Raw genomic sequence first — 27224 nt, 5'->3', positions numbered from 1 at the left:
AAAGCAATCCCTATCAAAATACCATCAACTTTTTTCAAAGAAATGGAACAAGTAATCCTAAAATTTGTATGGAACCAGAAAAGACCCCGAATAGCCAGAGGAATGTTGAAAAAGAAAAGCAAAGTGGGTGGCATCACAATTCCAGACTTCCAGCTCTATTACAAAGCTGTCATCATCAAGACAGTATGGTACTGGCACAAATACAGACACATAGATCAATGGAACAGAATAGAGAGCCCAGAAATGGACCCTCAACTCTATGGTCAACTAATCTTCGACAAAGCAGGAAAGAATGTCCAATGGGAAAAAGTCTCTTCAACAAATGGTGTTGGGAAAATTGGACAGCCACATGCAGAAGAATGAAACTGGACCATTTCCTTACACCACACACAAAAATAGACTCAAAATGGTTGAAAGACCTAAATGTGAGACAGGAGTCCACCAAAATCCTAAAGGAGAACACAGGCAGCAACCTCTTCTACCTCAGCTGCAGCAACTTCCTAGAAACATCGCCAAAGGCAAGGGGAACAAGGGCAAAAATGAACTATTGGGACTTCATCAAGATAAAAAGCTTCTGCACAGCAAAAGAACAGTCAATAAAACCAAAAGACAACCGACAGAATGGGAGAAGATATTTGCAAATGACATATCAGATAAAGGACTAATATCCAAAATCTATAAAGAAATTATCAAACTCAACACCCAAAGAACAAATGATCCAATCAAGAAATGGGCAGAAGACATGAACAGACATTTTTCCAAAGAAGACATCCAAATGACCAACAGACACATGAAAAAGTGCTCAACATCACTCAGCATCAGGGAAATCCAAATCAAAACCTCAATGAGATACCACCTCACACCAGTCAGAATGGCTAAAATTAACAAGTCAGGAAATGACAGATGTTGGTGGGGATGCGGAGAAAGGGGAACCCTCCTACACTGTTGGTGGGAATGCAAGCTCGTGAAGCCACTCTGGAAAACAATATGGAGGTTCCTCAAAAAGTTGAAAATAGAGCTGCCCTATGACCCAGCAATTGCACTACTGGGTATTTACCCCAAAGATACAAATGTAGGGATCAGAAGGGGTATGTGTACCCCGATGTTTATAGCAGCAATGTTCACAATAGCCAAACTATGGAAAGAGCCAAGATGTCCATGGACAGATGAATGGATAAAGAAGATGTGGTATATATGTACAATGGAATATTATGCAGCCATCAAAAGGAATGAAATCTTGCCATTTGCAACAACGTGGATGGAACTAGAGGGTATTATGCTGAGCGAAATAAGTCAATCCCAGAGAAAGACATGTATCATATGATCTCACTGATATGAGGAATTCATAATCTCAGGAAACAAACTGAGGGTTGCTGGAGTGGTGGGGGGGTGGGAGGGATGGGGTGGCTGGGTGACAGACATTGGGGAAGGTATGTGCTATGGTGAGCACTGTGAATTGTGTAAGACTGTTGAATCACAGACCTGTACCTCTGAAACAATAATACATTATATGTTAAAAAAAAAAGAAGAAGATGGCAGGAAGGGAAAAATGAAGGGGGGGAAAACAGAGGGGGAGCCGAACCATGAGAGACTATGGACTGTGAGAAACAAACTGAGGGTTCTAGAGGGGAGGGGGTGGGGGGATGGGTTAGCCTGGTGATGGATATTAAAGAGGGCACGTATTGCATGGAGCACTGGTGTTATATGCAAACAATGAATCATGGAACACTACATCAAAAACTAATGATGTAATGTATGGTGATTAACATAACATAATAAAAAAAAGTACAGTAAGAATTTTATTATTCCTTTAAGAGTACTTCAGTCAATAGTTAATTGTCAGCAATTATTATATTAAAATTGCAATTTGTAATGTCATTTTGTGATTTATAACATCAAACCGAACAAAATAATAACACTACTACTAATAATATACATAAATATTAATTTTCCAATTAAATAGAGGATCAGAGAAATAGTTTCTATTTTCTAACCAAGGATGACTTTCAATGGTTAGCAAAATCATTGGTTAGTTTTATTCTATAGAAATTATGTCAATTTTTAAATTACCACTCCTTAAGACCATCCAAAGTGCATTTATCCTCAGGTCTAAATATAATAATCTTTTCATGGGACACAAAAAGGAATGCCTATATGGGTCTAATGTTCTTAAAGACCTCTTGGTATCTTCACAATTGGATATATGCTTAGTCTCACGTTAATTATGTTATTTCAGAGTATTTTAGTGAGATCCCAGGACAGCAACCCTTCCTAAGTATACTTATAAACAATACCATACATCAAACTTCAATGAAATAAACATAAATGTCACCTCTCTTCAACAAATGTGACCCGAAAACGACAGTGCTTGCAAGCCAAAGGGCTTTTGAGATATTTCAATAGTCTCCCAGAAATCAATCTTACATGAAACTGAAGGAAAACATCGAATGTCATTGAGCAATAAAGCTCCGTTCTGTCAGTGCCCTACCTCTGAGCAGAAGCCTTAGGATGTTTCTCTTCCAGTTTCCTCACCAGTGCCACTGTCAGCTGCCTTGTCTCCCGAAGAGAACCTTCTGGCATTAAATGGGTGTCTGAAGGCTCTGGCAGTTGCTTCAGACCCGGGATGCTGGCACTTTCTTGCAGGACCTAAGAAATGAAATAGAACAATAGTGTAGCTAATTTTCATTAAGTGGAAACATCTAAGCTACATATGCCCCAAATTTAAATTACACTTTTCAGGGTTCCTCCAGTCTTCCTCATTCAGCACAGAAATCATTTGTATGCGGCCAGAAGAAAAGGCAGCAGTCCTAACAAAAGCTACAAGGATATCCACTATTTAATAAAATAATGTTTATATGAGTACATATAGATGTTTATATAAATACAAATGTGCATATAGATATTTATATTATGTGTATGATTTTAAACAATTGGTATCATTAAGATGTGAATTTGTGCTTGTCTCCTGCAAACAACTTGAACATTTTCTCTTTTCAAAAATACATTTTAGAGATCTATTTCTGTCTTGCCTCTGGCTCACTACACTGACCTCTTCTGCTAAGCTGCTACCATGCTCCTGATGAGTTGTAGTCCGGGCACCGTGGTGAATGTGATACTCTCTCTGGGTCACATCCACTTGTGCAGTTAGCTCCTCTAGGTAGGTCAGAACAAACTGAGGATAAGCCTGTAGGAAAGGAAAAAAAAATAAAAGTAGTACTAGCCTTGTAGGTAACAGCCAATAATCTGTACAACTGGAATGATGGGAGGATAAATTAAATTCATAGCAAAAAGGTCTGACTAATAAAGTGCACCTTATTATCTATTTCAGATCAAAATCAAGCCAAATAACTTTAATATTAGGATTTTCAGTTAGTTGTTTAATCTGATCAAGTTTAACTAGATTACTAATCTTCACTCTTAGATGATAGTATTAAAATATTAAAGCCATCTTATATAATAATAATAATAGCTAACACTTATAGTTATTTCTACATACAATGTGCAATTGCTGTATTGTCTGGGAATATTCAGTTCTGCTCTGGAAGACAAGAAGACAAATGGGATGGATAAAATGCATTAGCTGCATTAACCATAGATAAGTAAGTTAGTAAGCTGGGAGTATCAGACAGAGAGTAAGGAGAACATAAATTTATGAACACAGATAGAAAGGGGTAGAGGGGCAAAAACAGGCATTTAATAGTCATGATTTGCTAAATAACAAACGAAGCAAGAAATACTTATGACACATTAAGTATAAATGAAGCACCTGAGACACACAATAATTGTGAGATCTTTAATTGGCCACCTATTGCCAACTCTGATTTTGGATTTTCAGCCAAATCAAACGCGTATCTGCCTGTCAGGTTAAAGGCGGAGCATAGCTATTGGTCGAGTGTACTTGCCAACAAGCTCTCTTATGGAGCAAGTGTGTGTCGTTTCCTCAGACACCTTTAGTATGTTGGGCTCCCTTGTTGAAATTTCCACTCTGGTCCTTGTAACCACATCATCAACAGGGAAGAGTGATGCAACAGAGAGGATATGTCAACTTTGCCGAGATTCAGGTATTATGACTCTTTAACACACTTACACTTTAAGTGTGTTTACCTAGCCCACCTCTCTTCCCATACATTTTGCTTCATATTTGAAATTGATTGAATAAACTGTGATCTGAACATTTTATTTGGTCTGTGAACCTTTCTGTTCCATGAAGTCTATGATAGTCTATCTAGGAGCATACTTAGAGACTATTATTTCATCAAAGTAATTTCCACAAGACAATATATTTACATTTTAATCCTTGCTACAGCCCTTTGAAATGGATACTATTATTTTGTCCATTTTAAAGATAAGGAAACAGACAAAGGGAGGTTAAGCAACTTGCTCAGTGTCATCCAGCTTGTTTACTAGCCCATAAAACCTAGACATCCTTCCTCAAGTATGATATAAATTTCTTTTTTCAAGTGTAGAACTAAAGTCCTGACAAAAATATGAAGAGGTGTTCAGGGGGTAATTAAAGGGTACTAAAATCCTTATATTGCTCTGGAAAAAGAGGTATTGGATAACCTTAAACTTTTTTTAGAAGCTATATAACTAAATATGGATGTTAAAAATGCAAGGGGCTCCAGAACCTTAAATGCATATTACTAAGTGAAAGAAGCCAACCTGAAAAGGCTACATATTGTATGATTCCAACTACATGACATTTTGTAAAAGGCAAAACTGTGGACATAGTAAAAAAAAAAATCAGCAATTGCCATAGGTTAGAAGGAAGGGAAAGATGAATGGGCAGAGAACAGAGAATTTTTAGGGCAGTGAAACAATTCTGCATGATACTATAATGGTAGATGAATGCCATTATACATTCATCCAAACCCAAATATACAACACTATGCGTGAACCCTAATGTAAACTATGGATTTGGGGTCATAATGTGTCAATGTAGATTCATCAACTGTAACAAATGACCACTCTATGGGGCATGTCGATAGTGGGGGAGGTTGTACATGTGTGGGGAAATAGGGTATATGAGAACTCTTTGTATTTTCCATTCAATTTTGCTGTGAACTTAGAGCGGCTCTAAAAAATAAAGTCTATTAAAAAATGTAAGCGACTCCACCAAAAGTACAATGACAAAAGAAAAATAGCTAAATTATACTACATCAAAGTTTAAAACTTTTGTGCTACAATGTCATCAAAAACTAAAAAGGCAACCTACAAAATGAGAGAAAATATTTGTAAATCATATGTCTGATAAGGGATGTGATCCTACAACTCAATAATAAAAAGATAAATAACCCAATTAAAAAATTAGCAAAGGATCTGGGTAGAAGGTAGTTCTCCAAAGAGGGTATACAAATGGCCAACAAACACACGTAAATGCCATGGCTCTGATTCTGACAGTTGTAAATCCCTTGTATTCTGATAGTAGGTTCATGTTTTGCATCCTCTAACAGAGGTAAGGATATTTCATCTAAGTTTACTTCGGAGGTATATTTCCCTCTTATTGGAAAAAGGCATACCTGGAACATGGGAAACTTCAATATATATTCAATGAGATGGATGAGGCCATGCCCAAAAGGTAGACCCTTGATGTATCTGAATATTCTGCTACACATAGCAGAAGCAAAGACCAAAAAAAGAAAAAAAAAATGTCATGGGCTTTGCTTCCTGGAGTAGACAGTCTAGCTAAGGTGGCAGACATGCACAAGTAACACAGAGTGATGAATTCTATTATTCATCCTCCCACCATGTATTTGGAGAGATTTATAAATTGTCCTGGCATTTTCCCTTTAGAATCATTCTAAACCATTTCCATCCCAGGTAATGACTATTCTAACATTTTGATACCATAGTTCTTCAGTATTCTCTACTCGAAGACCAAGTTACCTTGATCTCTAACCAGGCACCTACCAATATGAACAATTCAGACCACCAATATGAACAATTCCCTCCTCCAAAATCTGGAATGCTAATCTTCTCTTCTAGGGAATCAGCAGCCTAATCTTTGGACTTTTTCTCCCTTCTAGTGCATCTGCTCATCACTCCAAGTTGACGTCTAATGTCTTAACCCTCATTTTTCCCAAGTCCCTCAGCCCTTTGGGCTTCATTGTATTTTTCTCATTTGAATCCACTTTTACGGCCAGAAGATAAATTTTAATAATTTTTATAACAATAATTGGATAATAATAATGTATTTACTAAAACATCTTTGATCACATCATTCCCACTTTAAAAGCTTTAACTACTACCCCCAGTACACACTGTGTTATTCTGGTTTCAAATTCCAGCTGTGCCATTTAACAGCTTTGGGGCCGTAAGTTCTATTCCACTGAGGGAGTTTTCTATGAAAACTAAGAATCTTCTTGAAATCTCATGCTGACCAATATCACCCTCAGGATACAGTGATAACTCTCTGGTTGCTAAATAGGGTCCCATCCATTTGTGATATTTTTTCAACACTATGTACATTAGAAAGTCCACATATTTGACCAAACTTGGGGCTCCACAGGAATACTCATGTCCTCATGAAAAACACAGCCAGCAGGTCTACAGAATCTTTCCTGGAATGTTTTATACTCTAGATGCTCTATCTCCTCCTGGTCGGTACATGATCAGTCATATTTTTAAAAAGTGATTCTTTTTTTTTTCTGATTATAAATGCTTTTAGAAAACTTAGAAAATACAAAGAAGCTTAAAGAAAATAATTATTCATCCTCCTACCACCTGTTTTATGTAGAAACTTCCAGTTTTGCTTCTACACACACACACACACACAATCTTTGATACAGTATAAATAAATGTTTTATCTGATTTTTCTCAAATCACATTAGCATTTTCCTCTGTCATCATCAAATATTCTACATTATTTGTAATACCAACACATAGTATCCATAATAAAGACCTACCATAATATATTTATACAATCTCACTGTTGATTACTTTATCTATTTTCAATTTTCACTATTATAAACAAAGCTCTAATAAATATCCTTAAAGATATATTATGATATATACTTTTAATTAATTCCTTAGGGTAAGTTGTTGTAAGTGGAACTTCTGAGTCAAAAGGAATATGTGTTTTTATAGATTTTGATAAATATTGCTAAACGGACCTTCAGAAATATTATTCCAGTCTCCTAGGTAGCACCCAATGTTCCCTGCCTCTTAGTATTCATACTCTTGTGTGGTCCCTCTTACATTATAGCAGGATTGGTATATGTGGCCCAATGTGATGCCAAAAGTGTTGTTAATGTCTAATGAGATTGGGTTATGATAGACACTGTAGCTTCCATTTTGTTCTCCTGTTACATGGGAGATCTGCTTCTAAGCATACTTACATTGCTATTGACAAGAAGCTTCAGTTCCTTGGTATATGGGTATATTTATATATATATATATATATATTAATATATATAATGGAATGTTACCCAGCCATCAGAAAGGATGAATACTTATCATTTACATCAACGTGGATGGAATTGGAGGGTATAATGCTGAGCGAAATAAGTCAATCAGAGAAAGACAATTATCTTATGGTTTCACTCATATGTGGAATATAAGAAAGAGTGCAGAGGATCATAGGGGAAGGGAGGGAAAACTGAATGGGAAGTAATCAGAGACAGACAAACCATGAGAGACTCAACTATAGGAAACAAACTGAAGGTTGCTGGAGGGGAGGTGGGGGGGGATGGGGTAATTGGGTGACGGGCATTAGGGAGGGCATGTGTTGTGATGAGCACTGGGTGTTATATGCAACTGATAAATTATGGAACTCTACATCTGAAACTACATCTGAAACTAATGATGTACTATATGCTGGCTAATTGAATTTAAATTAAAAAAAAAAAAGCAGATCTTTGATCTTAGTAAAGTCTCAGATGACTGCAGCCCTTGCTGACACCTTGACTGCAGCCTCATGAAAGACTACGTTAGAACTAACCAGCTAATCCACTCCCAGGTCCCTGGACCACAGAAATTGAGATAATAAATATCTGTTGTTTTAAGTCACTATGTTTGAAGGTAATTTGTTACACAGCAATAGATAACTAATACAAACAAAATACCAAAAAAAAACCCCACAAATATAAATACAAAAAAAGGAAATGTACATGTTTGTTTTCTCACATTTTCATCAACATTGGATATCCCTGGTTTTATATCTACTGATATTTAACAGGGAGAAAATAATGTCTCATTGTTTTACATTTCTTTAATTTCTAGGGAGGCTGAACTTTTTTATTTGGTTTGGCTCTTCTAATTTTTCTTCTCTCACATATTTCCTTTTCATGTTCTTTACCTATATTTCTATTGAAATGTTTATCCTTTTCTACTTGCTTTATCAAGCTTATTATATATTAAGGGTACTATCCTATCTCTGACATTTATATTGCAAAGATTTCCCCTGTCTGTCATATTTCTGTATTTACTCTTCCTTATGCTATTTAAGATTTAGGAGTTTTTAAAATTTTATATACTCAAAGTCTTTAGTCGTTTTCTTTGTGGATTCTGTTTGCATGCTCATAAAGATGTCTACTCACCACTAGTCTGGGTTAGATGCTTTGGGGTTTTTTTTTTTTTTTTTCTTTCTTTCTTTAAATAAAATGAATTAACATATAGTGTATTATTAGTTTCAGAGGTAGAGTTCAGTGATTAATCAGTCTTATATAATACCCAGTGCTCATTACATCATGTGCCCTCCTTAATGTCTATCACTCCATCCCTCTACCCCTCTCCCCTCCAGCAACCCTCAGTTTGTTTCCTATGATTCAGAGTCTCTTATGGTTTGTCTCCCTCTGATTTCATCCTGTTTTATTTTTCCCTCCCTTCCCCTATGATCCTCTGTTTTGTTTCTTAAATTCCACATATGAGTGAGAACATACGATAATTGTCTTTCTCTAATTGACTTATTTCACTTAGCAAAATACCCTTTAGTTCCATCCATGTTGTTGAAAATGGCAATATTTCATTTTTTGATGGCTGAGTAGTATTCCGTCGTGTGTGTGCGTGTGTGTGTGTGTGTGTGTGTGTGTGTGTGTGTGTGTGTGTATTCCACATCTTCTTTATATTTTCATCTGTTAATGGATATCTGGGCTCTTTCTATAGTTTGGCTATTGTGGACATTGCTAATATAAACATTGGGGTGCAGGTGCCTCTTTGGGTCACTACAGTTGTACTTTGGGGTAAATACCTAGTAGTGCAATTGCTGGGTTGTAGGTTAGCTCCATTTTCAACTTTTTGAGGAAACTCCATACTGTTTTCCAGAGTGACTGCACCAGCTTGCATTCTCACCAACAGTATAGGAGGGTTCCCCTTTCTCTGCATCCTCGCCAACATCTGTCATTTCCTGACTTGTTAATTTTAGCCATTCTGACCGGTGTGAGGTGGTATCTCATTGAAGTTTTGATTTGGATTTCCCTGATGCCTAGTGATGTTGAGCATTTTTTCATGTGTCTGTTGGCCATTTGTATGTCTTCTTTGCAGAAATGTCTGTTCATGTCTTCTGCCCACTTCCTTGATTGGATTATTTGTTCTTTGGGTGTTGAGTTTGACAAGTTCTTTATAGATTTTGGATACTAGCCCTTTATCTGATAAGACGTTTGCAAATATCTTCTCCCATTCTGTCTGTTGTCTTTCGGTTTTGTCAACTGTTTCCTTTGTTGTGCAAAAGTTTTTTTTGTTTTTTCTTTTTAAGATTTTATTTATTTATTTGACAGAGAGAGACACAGTGAGAGAGGGAACACAAGCAGGGGGAGTGGGAGAGGGAGAAGTAGGCTTCCCTGAGCCGAAGGCAGACGCTTAACGACTGAGCCACCCAGGCGCCCTAAAAGCTTTTTTTCTTGATGAAGTCCCAATAGTTCATTTTTGCCTTTGTTTCCCTTGCCTTTGGCCATGTGTCTAGCAAGAAGTTGCTGTGGCCAAGGTCGCAGAAGTTGCTGCCCGAGTTCTCCTCTAGGATTTTGATGGATTCCTATCTCACATTTAGGTCTTTCATCTATTTTGAGTCTATTTTTGTGTATGGTATAAAAAAATGATCCAGTTTCATTCTGCATGTGGCTGTCCAATATTCCCAACACCATTTGTTGAAGAGACTGTCTTTTTTCCAGCAGATATTCTTTCCTGCTTTGTCAAAGATTAGTTGACCACAGAGTTGAGGGTTGATTTCTGGGTTTTCTATTCTGTTCCATTGATCTATGTATTTGTTTTTGTGCCAGTATCATACTGTCTTGATGATTATAGCTTTGTAACAGAGCTTGAAGTCTAGAATTGTGATGCCACCAGCTTTGGTTTTCTTTTTCGACATTACTTTGGCTATTCGGGGTCTTTTCTGGTTCCATACAAATTTTAGGATTATTTGTTCCAGCTCTGTGAAAAAAGTTGATGGTATTTTGATAGGGATTGCATTGAATGTATAGATTGCTCTAGGTAGCATAGACATTTTAACAGTATTTGTTCTTCCAATACATAAGCATGGAATGTTTTTCCATTTCTGTGTCTTCCTTGATTTTTTTTTAAAGATTTTATTTATTTATTTATTTATTTGAGAGAGAGAGAGAGAGACAGCAGGAATGGGGGTGGGGAGGGCAGAGGGAGAGGGAGAAGCAGACTCCCCACTGAGCAGGGAGCCTGATGTGGGACTCTATCCAGGACCCTGGGATCATGACCTGAGCCGAAGGCAGAAACTTAACCGACTAAGCCACCCAGGCACCATAACGTTTAAATCTTTAATTTAGCTGGAACTAGTGGATTGCATAAAAGAAGTAATCTAACTTTGTCTTTTTACAAATGAATAGAGAAATGGTTAACTTTAAAAACAAGCCAAATAAAAGAAACAAAACTTATCCAAGTAAAAACAATATAACAAAATGCAACATTATATTTAAATTTGTTCATTATTATTATCATTAATAGCTACAAATTATCAATCAGCTAGAATCAATATGCCAGAATCTATTGATAGGCCAGAATCTGTGTTAAATACCCAAAATGTTAGTATTAATATCTCCCATTTGCAGACAAATAATGTGAATCTTGCAAAAGGCTAAATGATTTCTATAATGCCACACAACTAATAAGTGGTGGAACCAAGATTAATTATTAATATCCTAAAGTAATTCTGTCTTCTTTTTTTAATAAATGAAATGAGCTCCATTTATGATCCAGCTGCAAATAATTATCGAATTATTCTCCATTTTAACCTTAACTAGATGGATATAATTTTGGATGTGACTAAATTTAGGTCTAATCAAAATTTCTAAACCTCTAAAAGAATAAAATTCCTCATTAATAGTTTTGCTCTGTGAATTGTAATAAAAAAAGAACAGCAATTGTGTTTGGGAATGGAATATTAAAATTTTTAGAATCAAAATCCTCTTAAAAGTTATTGTGTTTGAAACACAAAAGTATGAATTATTTGCTAGCTACTGTTGGGACTGTACTATTGGGAATAATTAGGAAATTATAAATTGCAAGAAACGGAGGTAAAAAAGAGTAAAAGTGGATATTTAGGACCTGAATTTGGGGAGAGAAAAGAAAATATACTTATACCTTGGTCCCGCTCTTCTGTGTCTGTTGGTGGGAAGGGCAATACTTATATAGGACAGAATTATGTTCTTGGGTCCTACGAGTCAGCTCTGTTTAGGTATATCTCAGAAGGAAGTCCTTGTGTGCAGATACAGGCCAAAGAGCTAGAAGAATATTTTAGCCCAGTCTCAAAATTCTACTTTTTTTTTTTAAGATTTTTATTTATTTATTGAGAGAGAGAATGGTAGGGAGAGAGCATGAGATGGAGGAAGGTCAGAGGGAGAAGCAGACTCCCTGCCGAGCAGGGAGCCCGATGCAGGACTCGATCCCGGGACCCCAGGATCATGACCTGAGCCGAAGGCAGTCGCTTAACCAACTGAGCCACCCAGGCACCCTCAAAATTCTACTTTTTATGGAATGCCTGGGTAGCTCAGTCAGTTAAGCATCAGACTCTTGATTTTGGCTCAGATCATGATCTCAGAGTCATGAGACTGAGCCCCATGTCGAGCTCCACACTGAGTATAGAGCCTGCTTAAGATTCTCTCTCTCCTCTCTCTGTCCTTCCCCCTGCTCTCGCTCTCTCTGTTCCTCTCTCTCTCTAAAAAGAAAAATTCTACTTTTTATTTTTACCAAGACGTATAAGTAGTCTTGGTCTTTATGTGACTTCCTCTCCACTAACCTCTCCAGAGCTTCTGGCTCAGGAATGTAGTAGAGTCAGAAACAGGACAAGGGGAAAGCTAGGGTGAACCTCAGAATGAAGTAGTATAAAGGTTATTTTTTTAAAATGCTTTGACGTTTGATGCCTATGTCAAATTCCCAGCTTAGGAGCAGAGCTAAAAGTATATAGTCCAGGCTGAGTTAGTGAGTGGGTTGGAATTTTAGCCAGTGTGCTAACAAATAACTACTCAAGGAAATGCTATTATGTTAATTTTCAAATTTAAATTGTATCCAAGTTTCTAAATTTCTAAAACGGTGCAGGTCATGAAATAACGGCTCAACAGTGTCATTCTAGAGCACTAGAGAAATAAAGTTATTATTTTTATCAGCCAGGGTCCAGTCAGGAGATATAAACCACATAGTAATTTAAATACGAAAAGTTTAATATAAACAACTAGTAACAGAGGATTAGTGTCAGGAAATTGTCAAGTAAGCATTAAAGAGAACACTGAAGAAAATGTGACTAGCGGGTGTGGAGTAGCCAGTACTGCAAGGCCTGAGAGGGAATGCTCACAGAAGAGGCCTGACCCAAGGCTGAGATCCAAACCACATCAAAAAGGGCAAAGCCATGGCTCACTGCATGTTGAAGAAGTCCCTGAGGCAGATCACACACAGGCTTTACTATGAATCTGCCTTTGGAGAACCAGGAGAAGCTGTCCACAGGGAGGTGCCTCGCTGGTGACAGACACTCCACTATAAAGCCACCCACGAGCAACATGCTCCAGGAAGCCATTCATATGAGGGTGTCCCACTGGCAATACTCTGCCATGAAGCTGCCTGAGGCAGGTGCCTGGTGAAAAATTGAAGATCCGGAGCTGAGAGGGAATACATTGATAACTGTCATGCTCTGTGTTATAGGTTGAATTGTGTCCCCCCAAGAAGTCCACTGAAGTCCTAACACTTGGTACCTGGGAATGAGACCTTATTTGGAAATAAGTTCTCCACAGATGTAATCAATTTAATATTAGGTCCTTAGGGTGGGCCCTAATCCAAAATGACTGGTGTCCTTAAAAGAGAAAAATTTGGACACAGACACATGCATGAAGGAGAACGGCCTGTGAAGATTCAGGCACAGAGGGACATGGCCATGTGAAGATGGAGGCAGAGATTGGAGTTATGCTGCCATGGTCGAGAATGTCTGGGACTGCCAGAAGATGGAAGGGGCAAGGAAGAATTTTCCCCAAGAGGATTCAGATGGCACACAGCACTGCTAGTACCTTGATTTCAGACTTCTGGCCTCCACAACTGGAGAGAATAAATTTCTGTTGTTTAAGCCACCCAGTTTATGGTACTTTGTTACAGCAGCCCGAAAAGATTAATACATATGTACGTCCAATTTCATTCATCTGAGTAATTCAGCATTTCCAAAATCATAATGGTGGGATCCTGAAGCAAACACTAACAGATACCATGTGGGTTAATCTAATTTTTGCCTTTCTTAGTTATTGATGATTGATTAACATTCCATTTAGATATGGAGTCACAGAACCGGAGGAAAATCTTGAGAACTCAAGGCCAATATCCTCATTTTATTGAAGCAAATTTTTATGTACATATAATACACATACTGAAGAGTACATAAATCATAAGTATATGATTTTCACATTTTCACAATCCATTTTCACATAGTGAATACCTGTTTAATTAACCACCCAGGTCAGGAAAGGGAACCTAACAACACAGCTGAAGCACTTCTCACAGCCCCTTTCAGTCACTAACCTCCTTCAACTATAGCCACTCTCCCGACTTCTAACACAATGGATTTGTTGTTTTTGCTTGGTATTAAAGTTTAAATAACTGTAATCGTGAAGTGTACATTCTCCTACATCTGGTTTCTTTGTAAACCATTATATTTGTGATATTCATATACATTGTTATGGGTAATTGTAGTTTGTTTATTGGCATTGCTATCCTCCAGAGTCAGAAAACTAAGGCCCATGATCCAAATCTAACTGACCACCTGTTTCTTTTTTTTTTTTTAAAAGATTTTATTTATTTATTTATTTGAGAGAGAGAATGAGAGAGAGAGAGAGCCCATGAGAGGAGGGAGGGTCAGAGGGAGAAGCAGACTCCCCGCCGAGCAGGGAGCCTGATGCGGGACTCGATCCCGGGACTCCAGGATCATGACCTGAGCCGAAGGCAGTCGCTTAACCAACTGAGCCACCCAGGCGCCCTGACCACCTGTTTCTGTAAATAAAATTTTATTAAAACACAGCCATACCATTTATTTACATATTGTCTATGGCTGCTTTCAAGCTACAAAGGCAGGGTTGAGAAATTGGGACAGGGATTGCATGGCTCACAGAGTGCCAAATCTTTAGTATATGGTCCTTTTCAGAAGTTTTCCAACTCTGCCATATAGTATTCCATTGTATATATATATATATATGTATGTATGTATATATATATATATATATCCATTTATTCTACTGCTGATAAGCATTTCTATAATCTCCATGCTGAGACTACTACAATTAGTGCTGCTATTAACATTTTAGTAAATATCTTTACCTTAAGTTAAGTAATTAATTCTCTTTAGCATTAAACTAGTAGGGGAATTGCTGGGTTGTATAGACATGTTCAACTTTAGTAGCTATTGCCAGTTTTCCAAAGTGCCAATCTCCTCATTTTAATGACTAAGAAAACCTATGTAGGTATCTTTTTGATATTTACTGCAGCATTACTCACAATAGCCAAGATATGGAAACGGCCTAAGTGCCAACTGATGAATGGATAAAGAAGATGTGATATATACAATGGAATATTCATCAGCCACGATAGAGAAGGAAATCCTGCCATTTGCTATGACATGGATGGACCTTGAGGGCATTATGCTAAGTGAGATTAGTCAGACAAAAGACAAACAATGCATGATATCAATTATATGTGGAATCTAAACGAGCTGAACTCATAGAAACAGAGAAAGGAATGGAGGTTACCAGAGGCTAGAGGATGAGGGAATAGAGATATTGTTTACTGGTGTAAATTTGCAACTATTAGATCAATAAGTCCTGGAGATCTAATGCATAGCATAGTGATTATAGTCAACAATAATGTATTACATACTTGAAAGTTTTTAAGAGAGTTAAATCTTAGTCTCCACAAAAAAAGACATGATAATTATATGATGTGATAGAGGTGTTAGTGAATGCTATGCTAATATCATATTGCAATATATAAAGTAACAAATCAATATGTCGTATGTCTTCAATTTATACAATGTTATATATCAATTGTACTCAATAAAAATAATAAATTTAATTTAATTTAAAATTAATAGAAAAAAAAAAAAACAGTGCCCTGAAATGTTAGGTCATATCATAATGATGAATTGGAAAGAATTATTTTTGGTCTTGGAAAACTTGTATTTTAAAGTCAAAACAACCTCACAGGAAAGTATTGAGTTAAGTTAAATTCTAAACTTCTGGGCACAGGGAAATACTGTGCTGAAAAAGTATTTCTTTCTCTCGACAATAAGAATATTTATAAGAATCTGGGAGTGGAAAAATTTAGGAATAAAAGCTGTGGCTTACAAAGTCCTTACCTTAGAATAAATGCAGCTGTCCGTTCCAAACACCCACTTCTGAGAATTATTTTCTTTATGTCTGTAATGGAAACGTAATTTAGAGACTGATAACTTTTCACCACACTGAAACATTTTATAGGTTTCAAACGAAAGGATCGTTTTCCATATCCCGGCAGGAGCAGGACTGCCCAGATTCTCCCGAGGTTTCCACCATTCTACCGCCATCGCTGAAGCTGAAGCCTTCCTTCCCTAAGGCAGCCTACCGATTTCCTTCGTACCCAAAGTGGCGGTGGTGGTAGTGGTGGCGGTGTGTGTATTACCCATGGCAACACTGGTTAGGAGTTTTAGAGAATAAAGGGAATCAGTAAAAATATTCTAGAAATTTCTATCCCCCCAAAAGATCCTCTTTCTATGAGACAGAAAGAGGCTTAATTAAGCATAAGGATTAAGAGGATAAGGTGGAAAAGGGTACCATGGAAAATTAGGAACCACAGGCACCGGTTTCCGAAATGACCAGAAAATTTTATTAAGGAATATCAGATTTCTTAAACGAAGTCTGAGTAAAAAAAAGAAAAACGACTATGATGAACTTAATCATGCCTAAATTAACGAATCATGTATATTAATATCATTAATATTTAGAAACCTTACAAAGGTAGGACAAATGAATTAAATGAAGTGTAATGGGATGTTAAACAAGGCTTTTCCTACTGCCTCTGGGTTTTGACAGAAACTTCAATGGCTGGGAATAAGAGGTGTCAGGCAATGCTCTATTCTAAAGCAAGGCGCCTTATGATCTGGGTAGAACATGTCAAGGCAGCAGTACAAAACTGGCGGAGTGTGCATTAGCCTTTTACCCATATCCAATTTATATTAGAAAACGTGAAGAGTTCTTGGGCATGTTGAGATAGATGCTTGATAATACTGTAGGTTTCCAAGCCCCTATCCTCAGAATTTTGATTCTGAAGGTCTGGACACCCCCAAATCTGTATTAACAGGTATTGTAAGTGATTCCAATCGTAAGAACTCCAGGGAATTTGGATGTGTGTGGTCTATGGATCAGACTTTTTTAAAAAACATTGAAGTACAGTGATGAGAGCAGTGGGAGAAGGAAAGACCACATACTAATTATGAAAGGAGAATTGATTTGGTGAGTGAATAAATGGGGTGGAGATTAGAGACAGAAGGCAAGGATAAGTCCCAAATGTCAAATTTGGGTAAAGAAGGAAAGAACGTGACACTATGAAAAGAAAGTGAAGTTAGAATGGACAAGAGGAAGCAGGGATGTGAGAAAACATGAATACTTAGAGGTGAACTTTTTTTATGAAACATCTTTCAAGGTCTAACTGATCCCTAAGCTAAGAATCTCGTTATCAAGCTTTAGACAAATATAACTGTTGTTCTATTTCAGCACTGGGTAGGATTGGGGAAGTATTAGGGGAATTAGTCCTTCTGGAGACCTTTTTATGTTGTAATTAATAAAAGAAAAGAGAAGCTTTAAAAATTTTTTTGACTTAGGGTCCTGAACTAAAATGTATTTTAATAATGACACTCATTATCCAAAACAACAACACATAGACTGAGAATTTGAAGGGAACTGAGATGAATAAAGTAAGATACAGAGAGATGAAGTGAGCTGGTCAAAAATCACAGAGCTAGATAATATCAAATAGATACTAGAACCCAGAGCCCCTGAATTTCAGCTCGACATCTTCTCAGTTAGATTGGAAAAGTACAACACAAATTACTTTGTGTTACTTGAAGATTAAAAATGGAATCAACAGTTTAGTCTCACTGATTAGAATTTGAGGCATAATCTTAGTGACTTAAAACACTTTGGTATGAACATACATTTTTTTATACAATTGTGTTCATATAATAACTAAGTATTCTCATACTATACAAATTCTCCTGAGGTACTAAAAAAAAGCTCAGGTTTCAACAACTAAATGAAGAAATAATAAAAACAACATTATTGCTGGTCTTTAAGGTTGTCAATCCCAAGCTTATAACTACACTCTTTTTAAAAATAATAATAAAGCGACTGCTGTAATGCTTTGATGGAAATGTGCTGGGATTTGATAAAACTTAGATCATTTTAATGCGGAACAGCTATAACTCAGGACAACATTATTGCTTATAGGCAATTCCTCCTGTTGCATAAATTATTGTGAGCATATTTCTTCAAGACAAATAAAGTGGAAATGATAATTTTTCAAAGTGTAAGACATCTGCAATTGGTAATTAATATACTGATGCTAACTGTCAAAAGCTGTAAAATCCAGAATTTTGTCTTTTAATTGAATTATAGTGTTGATTTGAGGATGACTGTAATTATAAAAACATAAACTACATCGATTTCAGTTTTGATTTTCTGAATTTGTTGCATCTTCTCCCCAAATAATAATATAACAGGAGAGATATTCACCAGATTGTCAACAGTGTGAGGGCAGAGACCACATGTGTCCTAAGAGCTGATCCCAGTGCCCGGCATATGATAGGAGATTAAAGATATCTTTGAATAAATAGATATGTGAATAAAATGTCAAAATGTTATCACCCTAAAAATTAATAAGGCCATTATGAAAAATGTTTTGAATTTAACATACAGTGGTTTAGGGGATCTTCTTAGTGAGTAGCTAAAGAACATAAACTATATTTTGGTTAAGAAAATAAGAAATACTTCTGAAAGAATTATAAATTTCCTAGCATTTCTCAAATTTTATCACAGCGCAAATTCTGTTCAAGAATTGCCTAGGAAATTTTGCAAATGTGTAGTTTCAAATCATATTTAAGCCTTGAGAGCTTGCTAGTAATTTCCGTATCAGGAGTCTCTCTAAGTATATATCTATAAATGTTGCCTTTAAATTTTACTACCAAAGTTATAAAAAACAAGTCTCTCATGTGGCATCTACACTAAGCAGGATGAGAAGATATCATTCGAATATATAATAACTTCTTTAAAAAATAAAATTCCTACAAATACAAGTGCATCTGTTTATTTTTCAAGACATTTTATATGTAAAGAAATCAAACTTAGATCCAATATGTAATGATGCTCCTACAGGACTGAATTAGAAAATACCATAGAAGTTCCTCTTTTTGGCAAACAAGTAGCAAGCTAAAAAGATTTTTTATAGATAAAAACAAAATTTAAAAATAGCAATAACAATATCAATCATGAGAGAAGGAGAGGAAAATGAAGAAGCAGTATTCCATATAAGAAACAAAGTTAAATATCATGACATGTGCTGGACTAAATTCTGGTCCTGGATCTGACATTAACTAGATCAGATATATGATCTTTCTAGAACATTTAGTCTCTAGTGGACTTGGAATTTCTTATAAAGATAACGATATTATCATTATCACAACCACCACCATCACCACTGTTACTACTTCTACTCATAAAGAAGGGTTTAGAATAGATGCTCTTTAGAATCCTTCCTTCTCTGAAAGCATAGGACTTCCAAGATTAGTCACATACTCTCCTTTTACATGCAAGGAGAGAACTATCTGCCCTGGGAAGTTTGCTTATTGAGTATGCATATGCATTTTACTATTTCTATTGGGAATCTATAAAATGATGTACACACACACACACACACACACATTTTTCTTTGAAATATGCCATTTATCAGAGAGTAGAGGCAAGAAGGCAGCCCATAAACATAGTTCAGTTAGGGGAAATTTCATAGGTTAAAGCTCATTATTTCTCAGTTGACTATAAGGAGGACCACTGTCATCATGCTTCACAGTTACAAATCTATTTTCCCAGACAGCTTCAGGTGGCTCTGGCATCTTCCAATGCTACACGGACCAAAAGTAGGATCCATAGAGAACAGAGGAAAGGGATTTCCCCTCCATGATTCTTAACACAGTAGGAGTAGAGATAAGAAATTTGATCCATCAGTCCAACTGTGAAGTTACACATAGACAATTTTCTATTTGATGTTGATATTTCTAATAGTGTTATCTGTATGTTTGAATATTACTTAAACTTCCATTGCATGGCAAACGGTCCTTTCTACAATGGTGCAGTCTGTCATTCTGCTTTATTCTAACTCTTAGCCTCCTAAACTTCAAGACTTGACCAAAGAGATGATTTTCAATCTCTCTGATTACCTGGTGATGGGCTGTCTGTTATCCTGTCTGTCTTTTTGTCTCTGCACCTAGCACTACACAGCTACACTTGCTGGTTGTAGTTAGTGGTGTCCTTAGAGCAGTGTTTGTTTAACCTACTCTAGATTAATGTTGGCCAGTTATCACTATTTCCAGCAAGACCTAAGTGGGGAGAAAAAAAAGGAGATGCAAAACACCATAACTGAAAGATTAACACTGAAATAAGGAAGGCAGTAAAGATTATCAGACAGGTAATAGAAATGAATGAAGAAGTCTAGAGCTAGAGAGAGGGCTATTACTGGGAACAGTGGAGAATATAGCAAACTGGAGGATATATGTTCCATCTGAATCTGTTCCTGCTAGTTCCTCACTGGTAAAATGAGATGGTGAGAGTCCAGTACTGCCCATTCTTCTGACTTTTTGCAAGAAAAGATAGAAATATGTATTTTTTTGTGTAAAATCTCCCTATTTCTATAGGCTCACAACCAACTCAAAATATTATAATAATGTGCAGGCCAAACAAAATCCATGGGCCCCAAGTTTGTAGTCTCCATAATCTAACCTCTGTGTGTGGATGAATGGGAGTGTGTGTGTGCTGTGCTGATTGTGAATTTAACACTAAAAGCCAAATCCTGCATATCCACATTCTTTAAAAATGAAGCAAAATCAAGATTAATTGGTAGACTTGTTAAAGGACTTTGACGCAACTGGTTTGTCTTTAAGATGTCCAAAATATCTTTTAGAAAGAAGCATCTTTCATTATAAGGTTTATGATTTTTAGAATTTTCTATGATTTTCAGATCACTTAGTAATGACATCGTTGGTTTGCCTTTCATCCACTCATAGCCAGATGCACATCACAGAAAAAAATATTAAATACACAAACATGTGCAAGCACTTGCCCTATTGAATAAGAATAAGATGCATGACACCAAATGAGACATAACCAAACTAATGAGGCATGATATGTTTACAATATTCTCTGTAAGTTGTCAGGTTGCTACTTTAAGTGCTAGTTCTATTATTTTTAGTATTTAAAAGACTATGTCTTGACTGTTGAATTATGATCTGTACCTCTGAAGCAAATAATACATTATATGTTAAAAAAAGAAGACGAAGAAGAAGAAGATAGCAGGAGGGGAAGAATGAAGGGGGTGGAAATCAGAGGGGGAGACGAACCATGAGAGACTATGGACTCTGAAAAACAAACTGAGGGTTCTAGAGGGGAGGGGGTGGGGGGATGGGTTAGCCTGGTGATGGGTATTAAAGAGGGCACATTCTGCACGGAGCACTGGGTGTTATATGCAAACAATGAATCATGGAACACTACATCAAAAACTAATGATGTAATGTATGGTGATGAACGTAACATAATAAAAAAAAAGACTATGTCTTGATTCATAGCTTTTGTTAAGATCATATTACACTACTTAGGAGAAAAGGAAAAAATTTTGTCTCTAGAAGTTGCATGATGATATTTATGTTATTTATAATAAAATATGGTTGCATTTATAAAAAAATAAGACAAACAGGCACTTAAGAAACTCTTAGAAAAGATAAATATACTTGAAAAGTACCAGAGGTGAGGTAAACTCTAAAAATCTTGGTCCCTACTGCTTTCTAAAAAACAAAATGTAGCTTCACAGTTAGTGAGAACTCCTAGGTTTCCAAATTTTCTACTATTTGCTTCCACCTTGCAATAGATTTTGTTTCTCAGATAAAAATCAAGTTGCATTAATATAAAGGCAAATAATCTTAATTTGCGTAAGGATCCTCCCTTTCCCCCTCACCCACCAATCCTACCTCTCTCCTCTCCCTCTCTCTCCTTCCCTTCTTTCCTGAATTTGAACAAAATCTTTCTTGTAAATGGAGATTTTTTTCAAGTTAAACTTACTACAGTGTTTTTTTTTTTTAATTATCATCTCTTTTCTAGCTCAAGCTCTGTTCTCTCTAGGCAGCAAGGACATCAAGTTTGTGGTTTCTGTCCCATTCAGTTCCATGACAATCCTAGCCAGAGTAGGAAGTAAACCTCAGTGGGCTAAGGCCAGATCAGCACTAATTTCAGGATCCAGTAAGTCCAGGGACAGCCCTGGGCATGAAGAGTGTGTTCATCAAACTATGTCTAACCTTTCCAGACACTTGCCATTTTGACCGTCTAGACCACTGGTTAGCTCTTCCACTGAGAGTGCCCTTCCCCCACCACTTCCCTCCAAAGTAAGCACTCAGTCATTCCTTACCCATTGTGATTTTTTTGTTTGTTCCCCTATTGTCTTTTTGTACTTTTTAAAAACAGCTTTTTGGAGAAACAACTAACATACAATACTGTAAAATATTGCATAACGGACAGGCACACATTTAAAGTGTAAAATTTGACAAGTTTTGAAACATTTATATACCTGTTAAAACATCACAACAATCAAGATAGTGAACACACCCATATCCATCTCTCCCCAAAAAAGTTTCCTTGTGTCCCTTTGTAATCTCGCTCTCCTATCCCTCCCCATCCTCCTATCTCCAGGCAAACACTAATCTGCTTTCTAGATTAGTTACCAAGTAGGCAAAAACAAATAGGAAGGAGACTTTTGATGCCCTACACCTCAGCAAATTTTTGTCTCCTTAGTTTTTCTTTCCCAGTTCAGCATTTCATATTCAGAAGATTTAGAAAAGGTTGAGAATACACACAGAATATTAAATATTTAAATTAACAATCAAAATGCATATAAAGAAATGAGTTCCAATAATTATAGAGTAAAGCAGCAGCTTGTCTACAACATAGGTACATGTTGAATGCCAACATTTTACTTTTAAAAATACCTAAGAAATACTACCAAACTGACATACATTTTCAAGCTTATTTGAGATTAGAAAATTAATATTGATATTATGAACACAAATTTAAACACCTAATGAATATTCCATCTAAGTTGACTGCTCAGAAATCTTGAAATTAACATTTATTATTTTGAGCTAAATAGCTCATAAGCATTACCTTTTCTGTAGGATTAATTTATATCCTTCTAGTGATGTTCCCTCAGCAGCCTCGACTCTGATTGGATGACCAATAGCTAGGCAGCCCTGCGTTATAGCCCGGCTCAGGATCATTCCAGTCTTCCAATGAATAGAGAGGGGGGAGAAAGGTCTAAATAAGTTAAAAGAACCAGAAAATTCAACAATGTGTCACAAATAGTGAGGTCATTATGCCTGGATAACCCCAGATATTAACAGTTGCTGAAAGTGAAACACTACCCACAACTTAGCAGTCAGAGAGCCCTGCTCAGAATCAGTGATCTTCTGTCCAACAAGGGTGGCATTTTACAGTTCAGCGCAAAATAAAACAGACCTTGATATCTTCATTTGTCCTTTTTTTCTGTGCATATTTCACAGTGCAGTGATTTGGGGTCCATCATGTGTCACTTGTTATAGTTATAACTACAGAGCTTACTTGAAATATGTATGCACAGGAAAAAAAAGTGCAATGGACTGAAACGATTGAAACAAATCCTTAACCTTCATACCAATTTAAAGTTTCACTCTGGGTCTAAATACCATGGGTTAAACATCTTAAGGTGGTCTGTGCACTGCTTTTGTTTTAAATGTTAGGATACTCTGATAAGGAAATTGAGAATATTGTGTAAATGGCCAATTAACAATTTCCTTACTTAGGGAATCAACAACATGTTTTAAATAAGTGACAACCACTGAAGAATTTATTCACACACTGAAGATTTATGGCATGCAAAATTGCCTATCCTAACAGGTAAAAATATTTATTTTGAAAAAGGGAGAGAGCATTCAATCTAAAAAGATTTTCAAAATTGTCTTCTTTTTAATGGGAGAAGATATTTGCAAATGACATATCAGATAAAGAACTAATATCTAAAATCTATAAAGAATTTATCAAACTCAACACCTAAAGAACAAATAATCCAATCAAGAAATGGGCAGAAGACATGAACAGACATTTTTCCAAAGAAGACATCCAAATGGCCAACAGACACATGAAAAAGTGCTAAATATCACTCGGCATCAGGGAAATCCAAATCAAAACCTCAATGAGATACCACCTCACACTAGTCAGAATGGCTAAAATTAACAAGTCAGGAAATGACAGATGTTGGCGAGGATGCGGAGAAAGGGGAACCCTCCTACACTGTTGGTGGGAATGCAAGCTGGTGCAGCCACTCTGGAAAACAGTATGGAGGTTCCTCAAAAAGTTGAAGATAGAGCTACCATACAACCCAGTAATTGCACTACTGGATATTTACCCCAAAGATACAAATGTAGTGATCCGAAGGGGTACATGCACCCCAATGTTTATAGCAGCAATGTCCACTATAGCCAAACTATGGAAAGAGCTAAGATGTCCATCAACAGATGAATGGAAAGAAGATGTGGTATATATATACATATACACACACACACACACACACACACACACACACACACACACACACAATGGAATATTATGCAGCCATCAAAAAAATGAAATCTTGCCATTTGCAACAACATGGATAGAACTAGAGGGTATTATGCTAAGCGAAATAAGTCAATCAGAGAAAAACAAGTATCAGATAATCTCACTGATATGGGGAATTCTTAATCTCAGGAAACAAACTGAGGGTTGCTGGAGTGGTGGGGGGTGGGAGGGATGGGGTGGCTGGGTGATAGACATTGGGGAGGGTATGTGCTATGGTGAGCGCTGTGAATTGTGTAAGACTGTTGAATGACAGACCTGTACCTCTGAAACAAATAATACATTATATGTTAAAAAAAGAAGAAGAAGAAGAAGATAGTAGAAAGGGAAAAATGAAGGGGGGGAAATTGGAGTGGGAGACGAACCATGAGAGACTATGGACTCTGAGAAACAAACTGAACATTTTGCGGGGGTGATGGGTATTAAGGAGGGCATGTATTGAATGGAGTACTGGGTGTTATATACAAACAATGAATCATGGAACACTACATCAAAAACTAATGATGTATTGTATAGTGACTAACATAACATAATAAAATAAAATTTAAAGAAATTGTCTTCTTTTTAGCATGTAACTTTTATTCCTCATGCTTTTGCTGTGTGCTAAAGAAATATACGATAACTTAGGAAAAGTATTTTTTTTTAAATTTTGGCTCTAGTAAGTACTGGATGGAATCCTCATTTGACCATGCTTGTCTATACAGGAAGAAAATTGCTTGGGGTGAGGATAAAAGAACATTTATTAAGCACTTTCTGTATACCAGATACTATGCTTGAACTTCACGTATGCTTTCTTATTAGTCACCACAGCATCTGTGCAAGATAGGTACGACTAACTTCATTTTAGAGAGGAAGAAACACTGGTTTAGTGCAGCTAAGTAACTTTCTCAAGGTCACACAAGGCATTCTAATTCCCATGCATCTAATTCCAAAACCCATCTTCTTTTCAGTAAGCATTTCAGTTATTTTTGAGGAAATCTTAGACAAGTACAGGTTTTTTGCTATCATGAAATTCTAGAAACAGACACCATAGAATTACAGAATATGAGATCTAGAAAAGAACTTTCCATATCAACTGGTCCAACTCTTTTCAGATAAGACTAAAGCCCAGATACGGAGTGTGACTTACCTGAGGTTACACAAGCGTTCAGTGGCAATGCTAACACTAAATACTTCCATTATGCTCAGACATTGGCCAAATAGAGAGCAACGTTGTATATTACAGTGAAAATGTGTAAGTTTTGAAGTCAGATAGACCAAGAATCTTTCCTCTGCTATGTACCAGCCTCAGTTTTTTTCAACCGTATAATGTATAAGATTAAATGAGATAATAAATATGTAGAAGATGCCTAACATACAGCAGATGTTTAACAAAATGGCAAATATCGTTATTAAGTCTGAAACAAAATATGACTTAAAAAAGGTTCATAGTTCATAGAGTCTCCCAGTTAGAAGTAGATTGAAGAAGTATCTAAACTCATTCTGCCTTAATATATGAAATGAATATTTCTCGGTGCCTTTGTAACTTAATTACTCTCTATGTTTGTTTTTAGCTCTCAGAGAATCAAAAAATAACAGTTAAGGACAATCCCAAATTTCATTTGAGAAAATAGTTGCAACACCCCCACCCCCAACAAAGTAGCAGCAAACTTGCCTGAGTGACTCTGCACCCACAGAAGTGCTAAGAAGAGGCAAAAATAATCTACAGTGAGGGGGCGAAGGAAGACGAAAGAAGGATAGATACAAGCTACACCATCTCTTTCCAGACATAAATATTTGGTGGCAATTACAAAACAAACTGCAATAGTAAAAGGGAAGGAGAGGGCAATTACGTGTTTTCAATTTAAATCAGATCCACTGGTATAGTAGTAAAGTTAAAAAATTAAATAGTGTCAATACATGGGTATAAAATGTGTTAGTCATTGTTCACATTTTATACTCAGGGATTTCTCTTACAACTGTCCTCACGAAGACCGGACACTGTCCTTATATGGTGCTCACACACCAGGCTCAGTGAGGCTCAGCAATGAAGACTAAGGAGTGGAAGCAAATGACATTCAGACAAATTTCATGAAAATGGTGAGTGTGTGAACTGTTCGGAAGTTCTATGCTCAGTTTAAATACTGAGTATGAACTAACCGGCACATGTGAAAGTGAACTGAATGCTCCCATGGGGACCTACAGAAGCCCTCTGCACTAGACAAACCCGGAGCAGAGAAGAGCATGCCTGACAGCCAACACTTGCTCATGCCTCCATTTGCAGGCTTGTGTGCACGAGGACACCAGGAGCCAGTGCCCCACTGTGAGTAGGGAGCATGGGCAGTCCTCCAGGACAGCAGACGCTGTTGCATACCTTCGTGATCAGCCACACACTGGCTGCAGGCCACAGGATCGATGGCGCTGTCTGACTTCCGCTGCTCACTTCCCTGCTTGAGGACCTCCGCTTTCCGATGGAAACAGAGGCATGAAGGACAATATTGGGATCCACCTATACCATGAGAAGGAATATGCATTTTTAAACTTACAGTCTGAAAATCTACCTTCTTCAACACACTTACCCAAAACAGGTTATCCTAGAACATTATATTTCTGATTGAAAAGGTTTCTTTTGAAGTAGTAGTCCTCAGTCCCATTTAACTCAATTCAATTAATATTTGTTGAGCATCAGCTCTGATATGCAAGGTCCTAGACTGTGTGGTACGGGATATTATAAAATATTTTTCCTGCCTGGGATGCCTGGGTGGCTCAGTCAGTCAGGCGTCTGCCTTCAGTTCAGGTCATGATCCCAGGGTCCTGGGATAGAGTCCCACATCAGGTTGTCTGCTTAGTGGGGAGTCTGCTTCTCCCTCTCCCTCTCCGTCTATG

General features: G+C 36.9%; 1 protein-coding gene across 1 annotated transcript in view; it reads right to left on the bottom strand.

The window, feature by feature from the left end:
* DCDC1 (doublecortin domain containing 1) overlaps positions 1-27224 on the bottom strand; it is a 431249-nt gene that overhangs the window by 166909 nt on the left and 237116 nt on the right. The window contains exons 14-18 of the mRNA XM_028087718.2: positions 26713-26847; positions 22875-22993; positions 15782-15842; positions 3050-3184; positions 2489-2646 (exon numbers count right to left, since the gene is read on the bottom strand). Of these exons, the coding sequence (XP_027943519.2) occupies positions 2489-2646; positions 3050-3184; positions 15782-15842; positions 22875-22993; positions 26713-26847 (608 nt within the window). The remainder of the gene's footprint in view (positions 1-2488; positions 2647-3049; positions 3185-15781; positions 15843-22874; positions 22994-26712; positions 26848-27224) is intronic.

Source organism: Eumetopias jubatus, unplaced genomic scaffold (assembly GCF_037043125.1).
Source record: "Eumetopias jubatus isolate StellerSeaLion01/CBP00866 unplaced genomic scaffold, mEumJub1_p1.0 scaffold_13, whole genome shotgun sequence".
In the NCBI taxonomy this organism is placed as follows: Eukaryota; Metazoa; Chordata; class Mammalia; order Carnivora; family Otariidae; genus Eumetopias; species Eumetopias jubatus.
Note: the sequence above shows the minus strand (reverse complement) of the source record. Positions and strands in the feature narration are given on the sequence as shown.